We start from the raw sequence: 19,273 nt of genomic DNA, 5'->3' as shown, positions 1-19,273 counted from the left end.
GCTATGAAAAAACTACCTGTGCCTGAACAGCACTGCTTGCCCATGTGGAGACATGCTCCCGCACTTGGGCTCCTGGACAAAGAGGTTATGGGACAGGACAACTGATGCTTGCCCCAGGCTCTGGTTCTACTTGGCCAGTACTCTACTCTTTACCTAAGCTGTAGGTTTAAAGCTGAGTCTTACAAAAGCAGTTGGGACTGGGGGAGCTCGGTGCTGGCAACAGGACAGACATCCGTGGGACAGGACGGCATGGGTCATGGAAGAGAGGATTCCACTGCCATCCCCCTGTAACATGACTGATGTACATGTCACACCAGTGCCAATGGGAGCCAGAGTCCCCTGGCCTGCCTGGAGAATTCATACCTCATCCAAAAGCATGACACAGAAAACTAACACTGCCTAGGCATATTTTCCCCAAAGTTATGAGATTAAACCCCAGAACTGGGCCAGTTCCCATTGCTAGGATGCCCCCCACCACCCTGAAGAGACTAACCCAGGGTTTCTGGTTTACACATCTGTGCCCTGCCACGAATGGGATTTTTGTTCAAAGCTCCCTGCTTCCAGATAAGCCTGGTTGAGAAACACCAGGCTTCAGCTCTCAGGCCACCCCTACTTCAAAGCTAGAGATGAGGAAGGCTCATGTTGCATGATGCAGCTATGGCCCTTCTCCAGGATGTGGGAAAGCAACAGTTTGCTTTTTTCTTGGGGGGTGGGTTTATTCCTCCATGAGAAAAAGAAGCTCGTTACATCTCCTGCTGAAATACGAGGTCAAGAAAGGCACCAGACTGCCTATAATCACTTATCCTTCTTCAGTGACTGCTGTCTCCACCATAGCACAACAAAAGCCTCACACTTGATAGACCATATTTTGGAAAAGTCTGGTGGCCACTGGCAAATAACAAACCAGAGTGAGCATGCTTTTAGTCCAGAACATCCAGCCTAGACAGCCAGTGTGGTAAAGCTCCCCGTCCTGGCTGTAACCCAGGCTGGGCAAGAAATTATGCTACAGCCTGGAAAAAAAAAATAAAAATAAAAAATAAAATAAAATAAATAAAGAGGTTGCATTTCACAACATGGTCTTGGCATTTCACCAAAAGCAAGACAGGACCAGGTCGCCCGCGATTGGCTTTGCACAGCCATTGCAAACATTTCTCTCTGGGAATCCCTTTCCTTTCCACATAGCTTTCCAAGCACAGGCTTGACAAACCAGAACAGACAGCTCTGAAAATAAATGTCCTCCTTTGCAGAGACAGTCATGGACTCAAAACAGAGCCAGGATTATGCTCCAAGAGCAGTCAAGGGGGCGGAACTTATTGGGGGTTTCAAAACCAAACAAAGCAAAACAAACTCCCCACTGCCCCCACAAGTGCTGTTAGACATGTTTTTTCTCTTCTCTTGGCTCCAGCAAGAGATTCAGGAATAAAATCTTCGATGCCCCAGCCCCTCCCTGCAGCCTTGCAGAGGGAGCTGGTTGGCAGCATATAAACATCTCCTCGGCCCCTCAGGTCTCAAATTTTATTCCTGACTTTTTGAAAGCTTATATTATCTTCTCCTTTGATTAACATTACTGCCCTCTTACCCTGTTCAAGCCCTGATTAGCTAGTTAGTGAGGGGTGACCATACAAAAGAGTGAGTAACCTAATAAAGGAGAGAACAGCAAGATAACCTGATACTCATGACTGCAGACTGCCCTCTTTCCTGGTCCTTGTTTTCTGGGCACCCAAGTCACTTGCCTACCATCTCTTATTTCTACCTGGGCAAGGCCCATCTCCCTTCAAGACCAGGAAAGCACCTCACCAAGCTCCTCCTGCCACACACAAGGCAAGATAAAGCTCTGGAAAGTCCCCAAATGCAAGCACAAACCACAAAACCCCTGCAGATCACCCACGACTCACACAAGGCAAATGTGACCCAAGATCTGAGAAACCAGCCTCCCCTCCTCTTCTACAGGTTTTCACAAACAAAAATACCCCATCTCCTCCAGCTCAGTCCCTAGTGTCCTTTGTTCTCTCCTGACCCTTGGCAAGGTGCAATAAATGCACAGGATCAAGGGAAAATCAAGAGCTTTGCTCAGGACAGAGCTGTGGCCCCAATCCTCGGTAGCTAACCCCTGTGCTAGGGCTATCATGGGCATAGCTTCTCTCCATCCAAAAAAGCTAAGGTGAGGACTGGAGGGAGGGCACAGCAGCATCTCCAACTCATTGAAAGCTACAGTAGGTCACTGTCCTTTGCCTGACTGCTACCATGGTCACTGGGGGCAGAGGCAGGTTTGAGAGCTGAGCTCCTCCCAAGATGAAATGCCACTGCAATTCTCCTCCCCTCAGAAAACTATGGAGTCGTGAAAACTGAAGATCTCCTGATAATGAAAAGAAATACATACTACTTCATGCTTGACAAAGGTAGAAGTGCAAGAATTTCTATAAAGAGTCTTCCAGAGCCTGGATGCACCCTCCAGGGCCAGGATGGAAAGAGCTCCTCAGCCAGCTGCAGGCCCAGGGCTGTGCCAAGGACAATGCAGTGTCTCCCTACCTAACCTACACAGGCTGAAGCAGCCCAGCCAGACCAGGGATCACCTTCATTCACATGAGGATCTAAGGGAAGAAGCTCAAGAATGACGCATTTCTTTTTGGGAAAAATAAACTTGCCAAAGGGCTTGTTTGGTGCACACAGGGATGGATACAACCTCTCTGGCTGTGAGGGTGGATGAGCGGTGGGGGGAGCATGGCAAGATAATAACTCTTAATAACTTGTTTGACTTGTTTGCCATTTGTTTTATCTTTCTTTCTTTCTTCAAATTTTGTCTAGTACAAGTTTTAAGCTATTGTTTCCTTCTCCCTTTTTTTTTTTTTTTCATTTGCCACTGTTGAAGGAAGAAGGAAGGGAAGGCTGAAACAGAGGGAACAGGAGAAATGCGAAGGGAAGAAGCAGAGAATGAAGAAAGGAGAAGGAAAATACAAGACCTATTGACTTGATTTCGTTTGTAACTATTTTTTTGTAACTATTTTCCTGGCTTTCCTTTCTGGAGAGGAGAGTGAAAATGGCCTTTTTAATGAAAAAAAAAAAAAAACCTGAAACCAGGAGGAGCAGCACAGTATAGCCACCTTATAACCTCTCTTGGACTTCAGCTTCAAATACATTACGTCTTGGCCTCTATCAACAATTGCAAGGAGAAAAATATCTCTCCCTCATTTCCATACCATCCCTTCAGTAGTATATTTACCCGCTGGTGGTGCGTGGAAAGGGAACAGCTTCCCATCAGATAGACTCACAAGTTTCCCAAAGTGCCTGCTTCCAGAGGCTGATGGAAACCTGTCAGATCTGTTGTATTAATTCAGCAGCACATCAGACATTTCTATCAGGTCAGCAAACCATGACCTGGTCTCTCACCACGCCTGCATGCTGGGGGTCTCATAGCAAAAGACTTGGTGGCATTCTCCCTCGTTTACCCCAGCTGGATGTACCTGGGTCACTGAGCTTCCCCTTAAACTTCCTGAGACATTGCTAATCCCAGACAAAGTGTTTGGATGAAATTTCCTGATCCTGGGAATTTTCTAAGTGCTTTCAATGGGGACAGCAATACCTCCTCTGACTTCATTTAAATATGCAGCTTCCTGGCACAGGTGGGACACTACTATTAGATTATACATAAGCAACAGAGGAATCGGTTTGTGCAGTATTTATTTTCAATAACACAGCCTCATATTTGTGTTCAAAAAGTGATTTATTTCTACCTAGGATTTTTGCAGTGTTCTCGGAGTAGGAGTAAACACACCTCCACGACTTCTCTGGCAGTACAACACCACCTTACATCCTAAAGGCATGGCAGCAGGAGCAAAGGGGTTAAATGTCCTACCAAAGGGCCGTACAAGAAATCTGTGCTAATGCCTGAGACTGAATCTGGATGGCAAGTCCCAGTCCTTCAACTTTCCTTTTTGTTGCTTGAAGAAGAGATGGCAGCTTTTCTTCTCAAAACCAATACCACCATTTTGACCACAGGTACTGTCAAGGCAGCTGCAGCCCATGCCTGAAATCAAACCTCTTGTGCCCAGAGGCAGCTGCAGAACAAGCACCTGGGGGACACCCAGCAACCCCCAGGGATGGTGATTTCTCCAGCTGATCAGGCTGTGCCACCCTGGCACAGCTGCTCCTTGGTAGCAGCCACTGGCTTTTGGTCTGGCTGCATGTGGAGACCTGCTGCAGGGAGCTGCTCCCCCCGCCAAATCGTGAGCAACTCCACTGGGAGGGAGAGGAAAAAGCACCAAAATACTTACCATGAGGCCTGGCTGCAAGCCTCTGGATGTTAAGCTCTGCACACGACTATTACCGCAATGTGACATTTAGCTCTTTAAAGATATAAAAATATAATAACTGGCATCTTGTGTGGTGCTGCAGTCCTTTGCAGGGAACAAGACTGAGGTTTGCCAGCTATCTCTACCTTTTGCAGTAAATAATCTCCAATCAAACAATAACATCCCAGAGGGGCACAAATTTTGATACTTGACTTTCAGTGTTCATTTCACCAACAGTTTTTAGTTTTTAAAGGAAAAGGAAATTAAAGGGGGAAAGATTGCCCTATGCTAATTCACCAGTTAAACTCACAGGAAACTGCAACAGATAAGGTTCCCATAGCAATTGGAATAGGTACCGCATTGCACAGATGAGGCCCGATTTTCCTGCTTACTTTCAGTGCTTCTGGTTTATCTCCACAAAACACAGGGAAAAGCAATTACTTGGAACAAGGGAAAGAAGCTTGTGGCATCTCTGATTCTTTTTAATGGCCATTCTCTGGTGTGGTTTGATGCACCACTATTGCAACACAGACATGCATCAGAGCATGTACCCTCAACCACAGCAAAGCTCCTGGGGAGGATCCTGCCACTGTTTTTTCCTGTGATCTTAAATATGAAATTCTGATGGGCACTCAAGCAGGTTTTGGCAGAGAGTTTTACGGCCCCAGCCTCCACAGGACAGAGTTGTGTGGCATCTCACCAAACACCACATCCGAGCGCAATTCCTCCCAGACATCGCCTCACATTCATGACTACCCTGGCAAAAAGAGACCTTTAAATTGACATAATCTGCTTCCAGTGATCCCATCTTACCTATTAATTATCACTTTATCTTGCCTGAGCTTATGATTATTGTGCCCAATTATGTCTTCCTTATCCCCTGAGCAGTCATCTGCAGCAAAGCTGAGGGAACACAATCCTTCCCCCACCCTCACCCCAAAGCTACTCTCCACCACAGAATCAGGACCATCAACTCCTTCATTAATTCCTCTACAAAATGCCCCAGCAGTGCAGTTAAATTCGTAGGCGTGCAGTCCCCAGGGTCTCATTTCTTCCTGCTGTGCTGCAGCTCATTTTTTTACCAGCTGTTCTGTGACTTTTCCTGCGCTCCATGAATTTTCTGAAAGAATTGTCAAATATTCAGCTGTTTCACTCTCGGATGCATGGGCCATGTAGTTTTGACCAAGAGCGAGTCCACTAGATAGTTATTCCTCACCCCCTTTCCATCCTGAGATCTGCCTTGAGATCCATCATCAAAAACTATGATTGCATTGAGCAGCCTGTCACTCTCTTCCTTTTCAGTGACAACTGAAGCTGTAAGTACTAACACTGCAGCCTTCTTTTATTGTTGCCTGTGATATGTTCCTGGCTCCATCTCCCTTGTACAGAGGTGACCTAGCAATGCACTTGCCTTTGTCATCCTCTAGCTTCTTATGTGCTTCTGAACCACCTTACTTATTCCCTGTGCTAACACCCCATTGTTTTGTGCCTTTGCATCCCTAACTTTGCTACTGTACACACCTTTATTCTCTGCCCTTTCTCACCACTGTGTTTTCCTTTCCTCCTCCCGACATGACCGCTTTTTTTCCTTTCTTTTCTTTTCTTTTTTTTTTTTTTTTGTTAATACATTGTTTGTCTCTTCCCCACCAGTGTCAGTACTGGAGGACACTTCTGACAAAAGTGTCTTGCTCTCTCCTTGCTGCTAACAGGGAATGTTATCCCCAGGATATTGACAGAAACGCTGTCCCTGGTGTGTGCAACCAGCTGGCTGGAAGGGGAGGGTGTCCCAGATGCTTCTGTCTCAGATGTGAAGGAGAGAAGGGAAGAACCCAGGAGAGAAAAGAAATCACTTTAGGGACGAGAGAGCAAATCAGTCTGGGGTATGGAGGAGACATCTCCAGTGCTTTAGAAGTGAGTTTCTCTCTCTGTGATGCTGATCACCTCCTGGACCGGAGGGGACCATCCCTTGCTCTTCAGTTCAGACAGGCCCATCACATGCTTTTTCGGCTGCGGCAGATCCTCCGCTGGGGAAATCAGCTGTGTCAGCCGCTGCAGAGATGAAGTCTCCGTTAATTAAGCTGAGAAACAAACTGACACCCAGTAGTGAGTCACAACCATTGCTGAGGGCAAAAGCATCTTAGAGAGCTGGTGCTCCCAGCTTCCCGTTCCTCTCCTGCCAAAGGGCTGTGAAAGGGAGAGAAAAGAGAGCAGGCTCACATGAACTGCTCTCAGTCACAATTAGTCCACCTCTGGGCTCAAACCCAGGCCATGGACTGACCACCTGACATACAGGGCTCCTCACAGACATGTTTCCAGGAGGAAGAATGCTAGAGATTGGCCCACAGTTATTTTCTGTAGCTATGGAAAAGCACCATAAAGCCCTTTTTTCTCCCTATGCCAAGTAGCCATGGTTCCTGCTGACTTTGGTGGGGGCTGTGGAGCTTTCCAAATGGTCTGACCATCAGAAAGTGCTGGGCATCTCCTGCTATGGTCCAAAGCAGGAAGGCAGTTGACACCTACCTCAGTGGCACTTCCCTGGTAAAGCCAACCCCCAGTAGACTGGTTCCTGCCCCCAAGCCATCCCAGCTCCCCTCTTCCAGCCAGATAAACTGTGACAGTGCAGGCAGGGGCTGTGGGGTAGCTGCCTGCCCTTAGCTCCCCCACCTTCTGCAATGCAGGGGTGTTGCAGGCTGTTCCACACACACATACGTTGTGTTATGTGTCAGTTTTGGGGAATTTGTTCTTGAAAAAAGCAAAGAACTTGGAGCTCTTTGGGCAAAAGGTGCTGACCCTCAGAGACAGCTGCTGTGAATTCCTGGTCTTTCTCATCCCATTTTTGAAGCCCCTCTAATGCCACACACCTTCCTGAGTGCCCGGTCTATGCCCAAAGCCAAGTAACACATGATGTTCTATGGGGACAGGCTGAGAGAGTCAGGATTGTTCCGCCTGGAGAAGAGAAGTGTCTGGGGAGACCTTAGTGTGGCCTTTCAGAACTTAAAAGAGGCTTATAAGATGGGGACAGACTTTTTAGAAGGGTCTGTTGCAATAGGACAAGGGGTAATGATTTTAAACTAAAAGAGACGAGATTCAGGTTAGACATGAGGAAGAACTTTTTTACAATGAGGGTGGTGAAACACTGGCCCAGGTTGCCCAGAGAGGTGATAGATGCCCCATCCCTGGAGACATTCAAGGATGGGGCTCTGAGCAACCTGATCTAGTTGAAGATGTCCCTGCTTATGGCAGGGGGCTGGACTAGATGAGCTTTGAAGGTCCCTTCCAACCCAAACTATTCTATGATGTCCTGCAGCCACCTGCCCAGCTCTATAGGCCAGTGTATAATTTCCCTGCTGAAAACTGACTTCCACAGTTACTTTTTCCATTACAAGCTGTTTGGGCCAACGCACGCTCCTTCCTTGCAGAGTGCAGCACAAGCAGAGCAGGCAATTCATCCATGACTCGTTGGATTAATTTCAGTGTTTCCACTCCTTGTGAAGTACCTGCCAGAGTTTTCAATTTTGCTCATTTATTCAAAACTATTGGCCCCATGATTTCTGAAATTTGCCTTAGCCTGCAGCTGCTCTGTGAGAAGTTCATGGCAAGTTTTCAGTCTTTGGAGCTTGAGCTGTCTTAATCAGACACATTAGGAAACAACATTTGTGTTTCTTGGTCAGTCAAGTGTAATGAGAGGAAACAGTTTGTTGCAGTGACTGCTCATGATTACCAATTATAAACTTGCTTTCAGTGAATGGTTTGCAATATTCAGTTGAAAGGCACTGTTCCTGGAAGCAACTGTGTCAGGAAATTAATTCACTACATTTCTGAGGTGTGACTGGAAAATAGGAACAGGTATATTTTGAGAAAACCTGTTTTCGAAACAGGAGCAAATATTACAGTCCAAGTTAACCACGTGATACCTCCTGTCTCCTGACTCAGTCCAGGCTTAGCAGTGATTCCTTCCTACATGACTAAACCACAACCTTGAAAGTTTCTTCATACTCATATGAATGAAAAGTCCCTGGAAATTACAATGAATATCAAATAGGAAAACCCTCAATCTTAAATTGGCATTAACACTACTCAGAGCAGCATTTCAGTCCAAGGGCTCAAAGTGCTTTGCAACAAGTGAGCAATAGTTCTTGTTCAGCAGGCAGGACATTCAGGAAATTACTTCACTGACAGCTCCAGGTTCTCATTTAGACATCTGAAACCTCTGAGCTGTGGGCAGTCAGACACATTCTCAGCCACCCAGTCAAAGTCTTCAAACTGCCCATGGGAAAGGACAGATGCATTACCACTAAATGGCCTGGAGGACAGGAGAGAGCTTTAAGAGTCAGGACTCAAGATCTGAACTTGTAGCAAACCATATCACAGCACCTTGGCACAAGATTCACCTGGAGTTCCTCATACTGGGAGGTGTAGAGCTCTCAGCTCCCTTCCAACCTTGTCATCTCTTTATGGTCACCAATGACAGCCAGGAGGCCCAAAGGCCAAAGGCAGCTAAATGGGAATTATTTCATAGCATCATACTTCTCCAGCTACCTGCCTGCATGTCTTATGCCCCTCTCACTGTGTCACTAAAGGCTTTCATTGCTACCATTCCTGTCTGGGCATTGCACTTATCTTCTCCTCGAGCCTGAGATGGGTATTAGCCAGCTCTGCCACAACTCCCTACTAAGTCCCATCTCCCAGTCAGCAAATAAGAGCCCCCATGGGCACAGATTCACCTTCCCTGAGGCAATGGAGCCAACAAGAACATCTTGCACCCAGCCCATCCCTGGCTGTGTTGGCCATGCAGGGTCTCTCTCCCCATGACCCTACAACATGATGGTCATACCTACACCACAGCCACAGGGATGCTCTTGTTCACCTGCTCCCCTTGCCACAACCAGCCACAGATGAGCCTACAGTCAGTGAGGATGGGGAAGAACCAGAAGGGAAATTGTGCAGAAATTTATATGCACTGTACATCACTCAGTTCTTTCTCCATGGGTCAGGTGGGGTATCATCCCCATGACACCATCTTCCTAGACACAGTTCTTCCTAGGACAAGATGTGTACAAGTGAAAGAGGACAGGCTTGGGCATGGCACTGGGTAGACCTTTACAGCTCTGTGAGCATGTCCTCTTCAATAACCATGGGTAATCTCTTCAAAGAAAATAACATAGTCCTGATCCAGGACTAAAAGAGGAACAGGGACAAGAAGCAAAAACAGATCCTGGTTTTGCCCCTGGTTTGCTTTGGCTTCAGTCAGTAGCAGAAGAGGAGGCAAAGGTGGTGGCATGCCATCTTTACTTACATGACAAGTGGGACAACCTGAACCATAAACCAAATCAATCAGCCTGTGGCCTCAGGTAGCCCATACTGAGGGGGTCCTCTGCCACCCAGTGGAGCCAGTGTTAGAGATGCTCTTGCATATGTCCACATGTGCACTGGGCATGGTGGTGCAACATCTCATGGAAGACTCTGAACATTTGATGATCACCCTGGGAGCCATACTGAGATTCTTCAAGCCCTCCAAATTGCCAACAAGACCTACAGGGAATTCTGGGGAAGGGCCACTGTCACCCTCCCTTGCCTTAGAGAAGAAATGTGGCATGTATGTCTTCCCTGGGGACCCTTCCCACGAGACATCTGGGGGAAGCAGCAGCAACTTGCCCAGTGACCACAATCGCCATACCTGCTTCAGGGGTCCTTTGGTTTTCAGGAGGATGAAGATGGCGTAGAGAGGAATGCAGACCATGGAGGAGAGTGCCATCAGCCAACCAACCACGTAGCCCCAGGGTGGGTACACGTAGGTATTGTTGTATTTCAAAGGTGTGTACTTGATCAGGGAGAACAGGAAGACGGCCTGAGGAGTAGAAAATGGAGACATAGCCAGAGCAAAGGGAGCAGCCAAGCAGGGCCACCTGGCCACTCTGTAGGCACCAGCTGAGTGGCAATGAGCGTGCTGTCTCACATGAGCTAGCATGGACCTTGCTTGTTGCAGTGAGGCGAGCTTGGTACATGCTGTGGCAGATGAGCACCCCCCTCTCCCTCCCCACCCCTTCCTTGGATATGGAAGGCGCAGGCACATCTCCCTCTCCCTCAACGCTTCCTCTCTCCCCCACCTCTCCTGCAATGGGGGTAACAGCTTCTTTTGTTTGACCCCAGAGCCCGTTTGCCAGGGACGTTAAAAGAGAGGAGGAGGGGGCACAGAGGCATCAAGGAACCACTGGGCGCCCACAGCCAGAGTAGGGGGGGTGCCGAGAAGTTTCAGGGCACCCCACAGCCAGAGTGGGGGTGCAGAGAAGCTTCTGGAATGCCCACAGTCAGATCTGACTTGGGTATATAAACGGGACCCTCACTGCCGAGGCATGTGCTTGGCCTGTCCTCTCGGAGTGCGGGCCAAATGCTGCTGCAGAGAGCCCACCCCTTTAGGCAGGATCACTGCCTAAGGTAATCTCCTGTGACTGGGATTGCTTCACCGAGCTGTGTGGGTGAGTGATAAACTTCTCAATATTTCCTCGCAGGATTGAGGGTGTTGTTTTTCCTCACTTAGGCAAAGTGAGGATATTCCGTGCCTAAATATGAGCACGTGTATTTGTTTCCTGGAGTCAGGGATGGCTCTGGCCGTTTCTGGTGAGCCACGTGTATGCACACTGTGGACCTCCATTGTCATTATTTGCTGCACCCCAATAACTTCCTCAACTGATACTCGAACCTGTATTTACGTTACTGGGGAGATAAAACCACTTTCTTTACTGGTTAATCTGCTGCACCATTTTGACCAGAATAAAAGTTTGTTTTGGACCCTGTTGTCCGCCTAAAACTAACTTCGGGGTGCCTCTGTGACACATGCCAACTGGACAAGGAGTTATCTCAGAGAGAGGGCCAGGTTTCTCCAAAGTGTAAAGCCTTTGGGCTTCCTAAGGGTTCAACCTAAGCAAAGCCAGCAACAGCTTTGAGGGTCTAGCAACACTGAGACTGCAATTTATTCATATCAAAGTTAGGAATTAGTGCTGTCCCTAGCAGAAGCCCTCCAGAAGTACCACACAGGGTACCCCTCTTGGGGCTCTCTAGCCACAGAGCTCTCAGATGATTTGGGCTTCATCAAGCCTGGCTTGAAAATTTCACTGATACTCAACTCCTGCTGGAACCTGAAGACAAAGGACTAGAAATCTTTTGTAAGCTGCAGCTATAGATCCCATCTGTGTCTCGACTGAGATCAAAGAAAACAACTCTAAACATCAAATGAAGGAGCAGAATTTGGCTCAGAAAACATGTAAAAGTCAGTCAAGCAAGACTGGACATAGCTTCAAAATAGGCAAGAACTTGCCTGACTTAGGGTACATTTTCTTTAAACACAGTTGTCACAGGAGTTTTAAAAGATATTTAATAACACAGGAAGCAAATGGCCATGGGAAGATATTTCTGAGCCACGGGAGATCACAGGAACACAGGCTGAAGCAAGCCTTTCAGAACAGCATAATTCTCACTGGTCTTCTACTCAAAAGTAATTTGATCAAACCTCTCCAGACTCTGAGGATACATTTCCCTTTGCCTTCGTGGTAAACAAATGGCTTTTCAGGCTCAATTAATTTTTTAGACAAAATATAAGGTTTTTCAAAGGAAATAAGTTGCCACCTCAGCTATGGACAAGCTTCTGCTTTTCCATAGCAGTTTGCAAAACTTACAGTAGCACCTTGAAGACAAATCAGCCTTTTCTACTGAGAACCCACGGACACAGAATAATATGGCATATTGCCATAATTGCACTTACCAAGCACATACCCGGTGTTATCACCAGCCAGCATATCTTGATCAAGGGCCATGGTCGAAAACCAATCATGTCCTCAATGTTGTCGTAGAAGCGGTTGGCACCTTGGCCACCAGCCAGTACAGAGACAAAGTAAGAAGTCAGATCATTGTTGTTTCCTTCAACCACTACTCATATAAGATCCCCACTTTCTTTATCCTCAGTATTTACTCCTGGCAAAAACACCGTTATTTCAACAATATAGCACCAGGTAACAGGCTTTTCTGTCATTGAAAAGACCGATCTGTGGCTAAATACAGATGGAGGTTTTTAACTTCAGCCCTAAGTTATCAGAAAGGTTAATGTAGAAGAAATGCCCTGTCCCTCAGAGAGCAGCCAGTAAGAGCTGGTGAGGAATGGCACAAGGCAAGGAGGGGTGCCTGGTTTACAGGTCAACAAGGGAAAGCTCTTGCAGGTCGAGCACATGGGACTGTGTGAGCCCAGAGTGCTAAAAGGAAGAAAGAGAGAGGGGGACACCAAACAAACCCCTCTCTTTGTAACCAGATTGGCACACCAGAGAAGTCATGTCAAGAATCCCTATTGAATTAGCCATTTCCAATGTCATCAAGAGCCTGCTTTCCACAGAATACGTTATTTTTGGCCTCCACCCAGAAGATCTGTTAACCCACACTCTGCTCGAAACCAAATCTTCCATCTGCAAGCATTGCTGTACTGCCCAACGGGAGGTGTCATGTGGGTGCCTGATCTCCATCTCCTCTCATTCATTTCACTTAATAGATTATGTTGTTCACAGTAAATGGTGCCCACCTGAAGAGCACCTAAAAGTCCTGCCACTGGCCAGACCCTATCCATTGACTCTTCCCAACCCAAAGCACAAAGAGGAAACGTATGCAATGTTATATAGAGGAGAATGTTATATATGCAGATGGACTTCAGCAGACCTTGCAGTAACCTCTAGGATGTCTTAAAGGTGCAAGAGCCTAATGTTGGACAAAAAGAGATGTTAAAAGAAGAATAACCAAAAAGTCATTCATAAGATGCCCTAACTTCTTCCTAACTAGAGCCAGCCAGAGGTAATATATCAGACTGCCTCAGGTGAAATAGAGCTGCTATATGAAACAATAAATGTAGCTAGCTTGTCCATAGAGAGGGTTACCAGTTAAGCACCTCTGGGATGAAATAATGCCAAGTTTATCTTACTGATGTTTAATCACAGTGCTTAGCTGATAAGAAGGAGTCTGCCTTTAGGAGTGTTCATCCCACTATGAACTCAAAGTCATGCCATAGGTCCCACCTGCGAGTCTGATGAGACTTTACTTTTTGCATCTTAACCCCAGAAGGCTGGTCTGGGCAAAATATAAGCCTAGAGGACTGGCTACCCTTAGAAGTGTTTGGGATTTGGTGACTTTTATTTTGGTTTATGTTTTTTATGTCTTAGAATTAATTTCCCATATTATGTTTCCTTTAAATATATGAATTCTACAAAACTATTTTATGTATGCTTTTCTTTTTTGTAGCTCTTTGCAATATTTTATATAGCCCATGACTAATGTTTGCAGGAAAGCTCTTTTAAACCCAGCTTTTTGAAGTATTTAGTCTGGGGAGGGGGGGTGGGCAGGTTCTTTGAACACCTCATGATTCCCATCTTGAGTTGTGAAGTTAACAAGTAGCCTCAAGCAGAGACAACAAGCTGTGGCATATCAAGGGACACGCAGCTTTGTGTGGGAGCCCAACCTACACCAGAGAAGAGAGCCCTAAAACTTCCAAGCTGTAAATATCATGAGGCTTCTGACAGCATTTCTGAAAATATACAGGGAATGAAAGAGAGATAGTATAAAGAAATTCTCTTGCCAAAATGCCAAAATCTCCCTCAGGGTGAAAAAAAGCAGAGAGATGTGACTCGGCGTTTAGAATATGAATATAGCACGGTCTCTTATACCATACAGTGTTTCCACAGAAACACCCCATGATGTCAGACATATGACAGATAGATTAATTCATTATGCAACTTCGTGGAAGCCAAAATTTCACCACAAATTTGAGTCTAGCATCTAGGGGAAGAGACATAGCAATTTAAAAAATACAAAGGTGCTAAACAAAAAGAAAGACAGAGCAGACATCCACCCTTCACTGAGAAAAGAACCCAAAACTTAAGTTTTGGGTTACAGTGTGTCTCCACCTGTTCTTATTCCTGTTCTCTGTAGTGCAAATATCAAGTCCTGTATTTCCATGGCCACTGTAGCAGTCTGTAGGTGAAGTGATGAAACACAATGGGACCTGACATGAATGTCCTTAGAGAGAATATGAACAGGAGGTTTTACATGTTCTGCGTTTCATAGGCAGATGAAAAAGTAATCAAGCTTAAGAAGTCATCAGTTCAATCACTTGGCATTGGCTTTTTGAGCAAATTAGAAGCTGGAGGATGTGTGCAGTCCCCCTTCCTTCTCAGCACATTAGAAGGATTAGATAAAGCTCCTGCAGAGAAAGCCATAAAGATTTCCCCAAAGAGATTTTTGTTGGAATGAACAAAGATGTTGCTGTTATCCCCTGTATCCCAAGACAAGGAAGACGGTATGCAGGCACAGGGCAGTTATCCATGTACGCTGGTACCACTTCTCTGGTGCCGACCCATCCCATACACCTTCAAAGCTCTTGCATGCTTTTCTGACAAATTGTTTTATTTTGCTACATAAATTCTTCGGAATAAATTTCACATGAACTCAACTAGATATTTCCTTGCATCCTTACGTCTTATCCTTGTGGACACCTTTCTATTTTACATAGCCTATAACAACTGCAAGTGATACTCACACTGAAAGGGACAAAGATTTATTTTTTTCTAACGACAGCCAGAAACAGTGAGTTTCACAGATCTCCTAGTTTGGAAGCTGTGAAAAAGTCCTCCCTTTTCAATCTTTTCACCCAAGCTGCATTTATTTCCATTCACCTATTTCAAATTTCACCCACAGGGTTTCAACAGGTGATGACCCTGGCTCTGTGCTATAGTGCTAAGCTTGTATCTGCTCCCTCTCTGTCTCAGACCTGCAGCATCAACACCTGCACCATGAAAAATACCAGCAGCAGAGGTGTTGTGGCACTGTGACAACCGCACATCCTTTGGGTACCAGGTGCACTGAGCAGGACCCTTATGGTCCATAAATAAGATGGTAAGATTGCTGCTGCATCCAAGAGGATAAAGCAGATGCAGCCAACACAAGCCTGACGGGCAGGATCCAGGCAGAAGGAGGCTGCTGCTTCTGTTAGCCATGCTGCATGAGAGCAAGAGAGAGATTTATACCAGCACAACACAGATTCACCCTAGGGCCACCCACAGGTACCCGCCGTCATCAGCTTGCTTTAGCTTTGTAAACAGTACTAATGATTTCAAGCCCTGGCTCTCCTGCAGCGATGGAGGCTTTTGCTTTCTCCTGGAACAGCTAATCCTAATGTGCATGCTGTGACTGCCTGGAAAATATCCTCCCTGCAGCACGTTTTGGTGGCATCATGTTGTAAATCCCAGTGCTCAAAACCCATGTCCGCTTATATGAAGGCTGCCTGTCCCAAAGTGGGAGAGAGGAAGAAGGGGAGGAAAAAACCCCAAAACAACAACAACAAAATCCTCCAGTGCTCCCCTCCAGGGAACATAATTGGCAGGTCTGATGCTGGGCAATCCTTTCACAGGCAGAGAGCAGTACGGGAGGAAATCCTCAGATCTTTGCGAGAGCAGCTGCCTGGCAGCAGAGAGAAGCTGCCAAGTGGTGGGTGGTTGGCGTATGTGCTGGGAGAGGGGAAGCTCAGAACGCATATTTGTGTTAGCAAAAATGCTGTGTAATTCTTCACAGTGTAAGCAAGAGGCTCAGCCCTGCCAGTTCTGAGGCTGCAGGGGAAAAAAAAAAAAAAGGCATTAATTGGCACCACTCACTTTTTTTTTCTCCACCAAGATGCCCCACCTTGGCCCTCTGACTACATTTTGGACCAGAGTCAGTCCAATGGATGCAAAGCAGAACATCAAGAGGGTAAAATCTGGTTGTGTGCAGTGTGACAAATGAACCCATGGTGGTGATGGAAAAGGCCATTTCTCAATCCCCAGCTGCTCTGTTCCTCTTCCAGGTTGCTGGGACAGTATCACCTCTCCTGCTGCTCATTGTATGCCATTGCTCCTCTCCATGGGTCGTGTGAAAAGGCACGTGGCTTGTGTGACCCTAAAATGGCAGGGAGGTTCTATACATTAAAGCATAATTCAGTTTCATGTAACTGAGCATGGCGATGAGGCCCTGTAACAGATGAATGAGCACTGATCTCCCTAGAAATCCCACAGGGACTGGGTAGAAGGCAACTCTAAATTTAAATCTGGCTGGATCTGGTATTGGAAGCTCTCGGGTGAGCTTCCTTTGCAGGACCTCTCTCTAGATAAATCAGTCCTATAGATCTGCTTCTCTTGCATTCCCTGGAGGTCAAGCCCAAACGGCTGCACCTGCTCCAATTTCAGTAAGAGAGGAGTCCATCCAGACTAGAAACTGGCTCCTGCTGTACATGTACAGCATTTGGAGAAACTGATAACCCCTTCATCAGCAATGTCACTACAGCCAACACAGCTTCTGTAAAACAGTAAGCACCAAAGAGAGTACACAGGGACCAACTGCTCACTGGCTTTTCCAAAACAAGATATAGTTGGCACCAAAAGAAATTAGCAGGTGGCAGATTCAAAACACGGAAAAGAGAGTGACTCCTTACACAACACCTGACCAAGCCATGGAGCTCCTTGCTGCAGGATTTTGTGGATGATAAATGCTTACCTGAGTCAATTGGAAAAATTAACAACAGAGAAATAGATTTTACATCTGTCTCTGGAAATCCCTGGGCAACAAGCTGAGTATTGCATCTGGCTCCAGGACCCCCAACACAAGACAGACATGGACCTGTTACAGAGTGTCCAGAGAAGGGCCATGAAAATGATCAGAGGGTTGAAACTCTTCTCATATGATGAAAAGCTGAGAGAGTTGGGGTTGTTCAGCCTGGGGAAGAGGAGGCTCTGGGGATACCTTGTTGAGGTCTTTCAATATGTAAAGGGGGCTTGTAAGAAAGATAGACACTTTTTACCAGGGCTTGTAGGGACAGGAGAAGGCGTAACAGTTTTAAAGTGAGAGTAGATTTATTATAGATTGGATATAAGGAAGACATTCTTTACTATGAGGATGATGAGAGACTGGAACAGGTTGCCCAGGGAAGTTATGGATGCACTAACTATCATTAGAAGTGTTCAAGGTCAGGCTGAACGAGGCAACCTGATGTAATGAAAGATGCCCCTGCTCATGGTGGTGGGGCAAACTAGATGATCTTTAAAGGTTCCTTCCTGCCCAAATCATTCTATGATTTTACAATAAGTTGTTAGAAGCTGGAAGAATATTCACAGAAAGTATCATTGCTAACTTTTCTGCTACTATACTCTTCCCTGAGCATCCACTCCTGCTCTTGAAAGAGGCACAACATGATGTTAAGGCTTGCAATCTTTTCCTTAGGTTAGTACATGCACACTGCTCAGCATAGGAGCCAGAAGGTGCTTGTTTGTGAGATGCTGAAGACCTGGTCTAATCTGGCATGTACCATAGCTTTGCACAATCCTTACAGGTACTGAGCTCTTGTACCTCTGTGAAGGTAAAGAGAGAGAGCGGCTGCTCTGTATCATACGCAACTAGAGCCTTTCCCTAAAAACCACTAGCCTCGATGTGAGCTTCAGGGAGATGAACAGCAACCTGTGTGCTCAGGCACCATTTGGCAGGGAAGAGATCTCTGGTAGGATATCACGGAATACTCTTCTTACTGCACAAGCTATCAAACAGTCAGTTTCCTTCTGATAGTTCACAAAGCTCAGTCTAATCCTGTTCCTGAGTAGTTCAGCTACAGACTTCACTGAGAGCCAAAGCAGTCCCTCCTGTTTATTTTAGGAGTGCCATCACAGCCCATGCCAACAGGAAGATGTCATCATCACATAAGAAACACAGAGCAAGTCTGCATCCCAGCATTTTGTGTTAAATTACCTGACAGGACTAAACTAAAGGCACAATGTAAGCAGACTACAACAGAGACTAGAGAGCAGCAGTCACTCCTCTATAGCTGATTTTCTAATTCAAAGCACAGATGGGAAGAGCAGCAAGGTAGTTCAACACAAGGAACTTTCAGAGAGGGAAAAAATGTACTTACTCTAAATGTGGAGCAATTAAGAAACATTGTGAGGAAATACAATGGAAACCAGAGACAAAAGAGAGGGTAATTGCAGCATTTATTTGCCCCTAAAGATCTTTTTTATCCACTCCCACTTCTCAACCCCCTCATCCTTGCCTTGAGAAAGAGCAACACAGGTTTTTGTCCTCCACTTACCATACACCCATCCTATAGAGATGACTTCAAAAATGGCAAGGAAGAGCAGGCATGTGCCACTGGCAGCATAGTAGTCAAAGAGCTGGAAGATGTACATCCCACCCTGTTGAAGAGGTAGAGAGAGTCATGGCAGGACTATTCCATGTGAGGGAAGAATGACTGAGGCTAGCAGAATATCGGCAGAAACACTGCACCTAGAGCAGGTGGGAGTAGAGAAGAGTCCTCTTGGGGCTTCCCCCAATGTGCCCCAAAAAGACAGTCAGGCCTCATGGCAGAAAAGTATTTCATGCCCATTTTCTGACGCTGCTGGGCTAGGCTGATTTATGTGTCCATAGGAGCAGAAGCCAGTTTGTTTGCTTGTTTTAAATCAGTCAGCAAGTTTCCAGCATCATTTCAAAATACCGTGTAGCAATGCAGAACTTTGCACCCAAGAAACTGGTATCCTGAGGATCTGGACATTCACATACCTCATTTTAGCTGCATCTGTCTTTACATACTGCTCAGGGTCCAAGCCCTATGATCACAGAGGCATGTGCCTACCCTGTCACCTCTACTTTTGAGCTCAGCCCTGCATAGTTGCCATCATCTACCTGCACAAGTCAGTGGATGACTCCTCTCTCATACTTTCATGCGTTTTCTCAAAAAGAAAGCCCCTCCAATACAAGTCAAGTAGATGCTTTCTAACAGTGCCAAAGGGCCCTTACACTGCCAGAGTAGCAGAGCTGTTACACTTTCACCCCACCATGCATGAGGCGACATGCTGCAAGGATGGGAGTATATGTGTCCATGCAAGGAAGCATGAAAAAGCCAGGGGAACCCTTAACGCAGTTTCACTCAAAGCAATCTTGAT

At 46.2% G+C, this 19,273-nt stretch overlaps 1 protein-coding gene across 1 annotated transcript in view; it reads right to left on the bottom strand.

Moving 5' to 3' along the window:
- Positions 1 to 6,194: 6,194 nt before the first annotated feature.
- The window catches only part of SLC6A12 (solute carrier family 6 member 12), a gene marked incomplete at both ends in the record, with an annotated part of 31,173 nt that continues 18,094 nt past the window's right edge, over positions 6,195 to 19,273 (bottom strand). The window contains 4 exons of the mRNA XM_082043249.1: positions 6,195 to 6,338; positions 9,967 to 10,137; positions 12,049 to 12,149; positions 18,424 to 18,526. Of these exons, the coding sequence (XP_081899375.1) occupies positions 6,195 to 6,338; positions 9,967 to 10,137; positions 12,049 to 12,149; positions 18,424 to 18,526 (519 nt within the window). The remainder of the gene's footprint in view (positions 6,339 to 9,966; positions 10,138 to 12,048; positions 12,150 to 18,423; positions 18,527 to 19,273) is intronic.

The sequence above is a fragment of the Streptopelia decaocto genome, assembly GCF_964273445.1.
Source record: "Streptopelia decaocto genome assembly, chromosome: 1".
NCBI classification, from domain to species: domain Eukaryota; kingdom Metazoa; phylum Chordata; class Aves; order Columbiformes; family Columbidae; genus Streptopelia; species Streptopelia decaocto.
The sequence above is the reverse complement of the archived record's forward strand: the minus strand, read 5'-3'. Positions and strand labels throughout refer to the sequence as shown.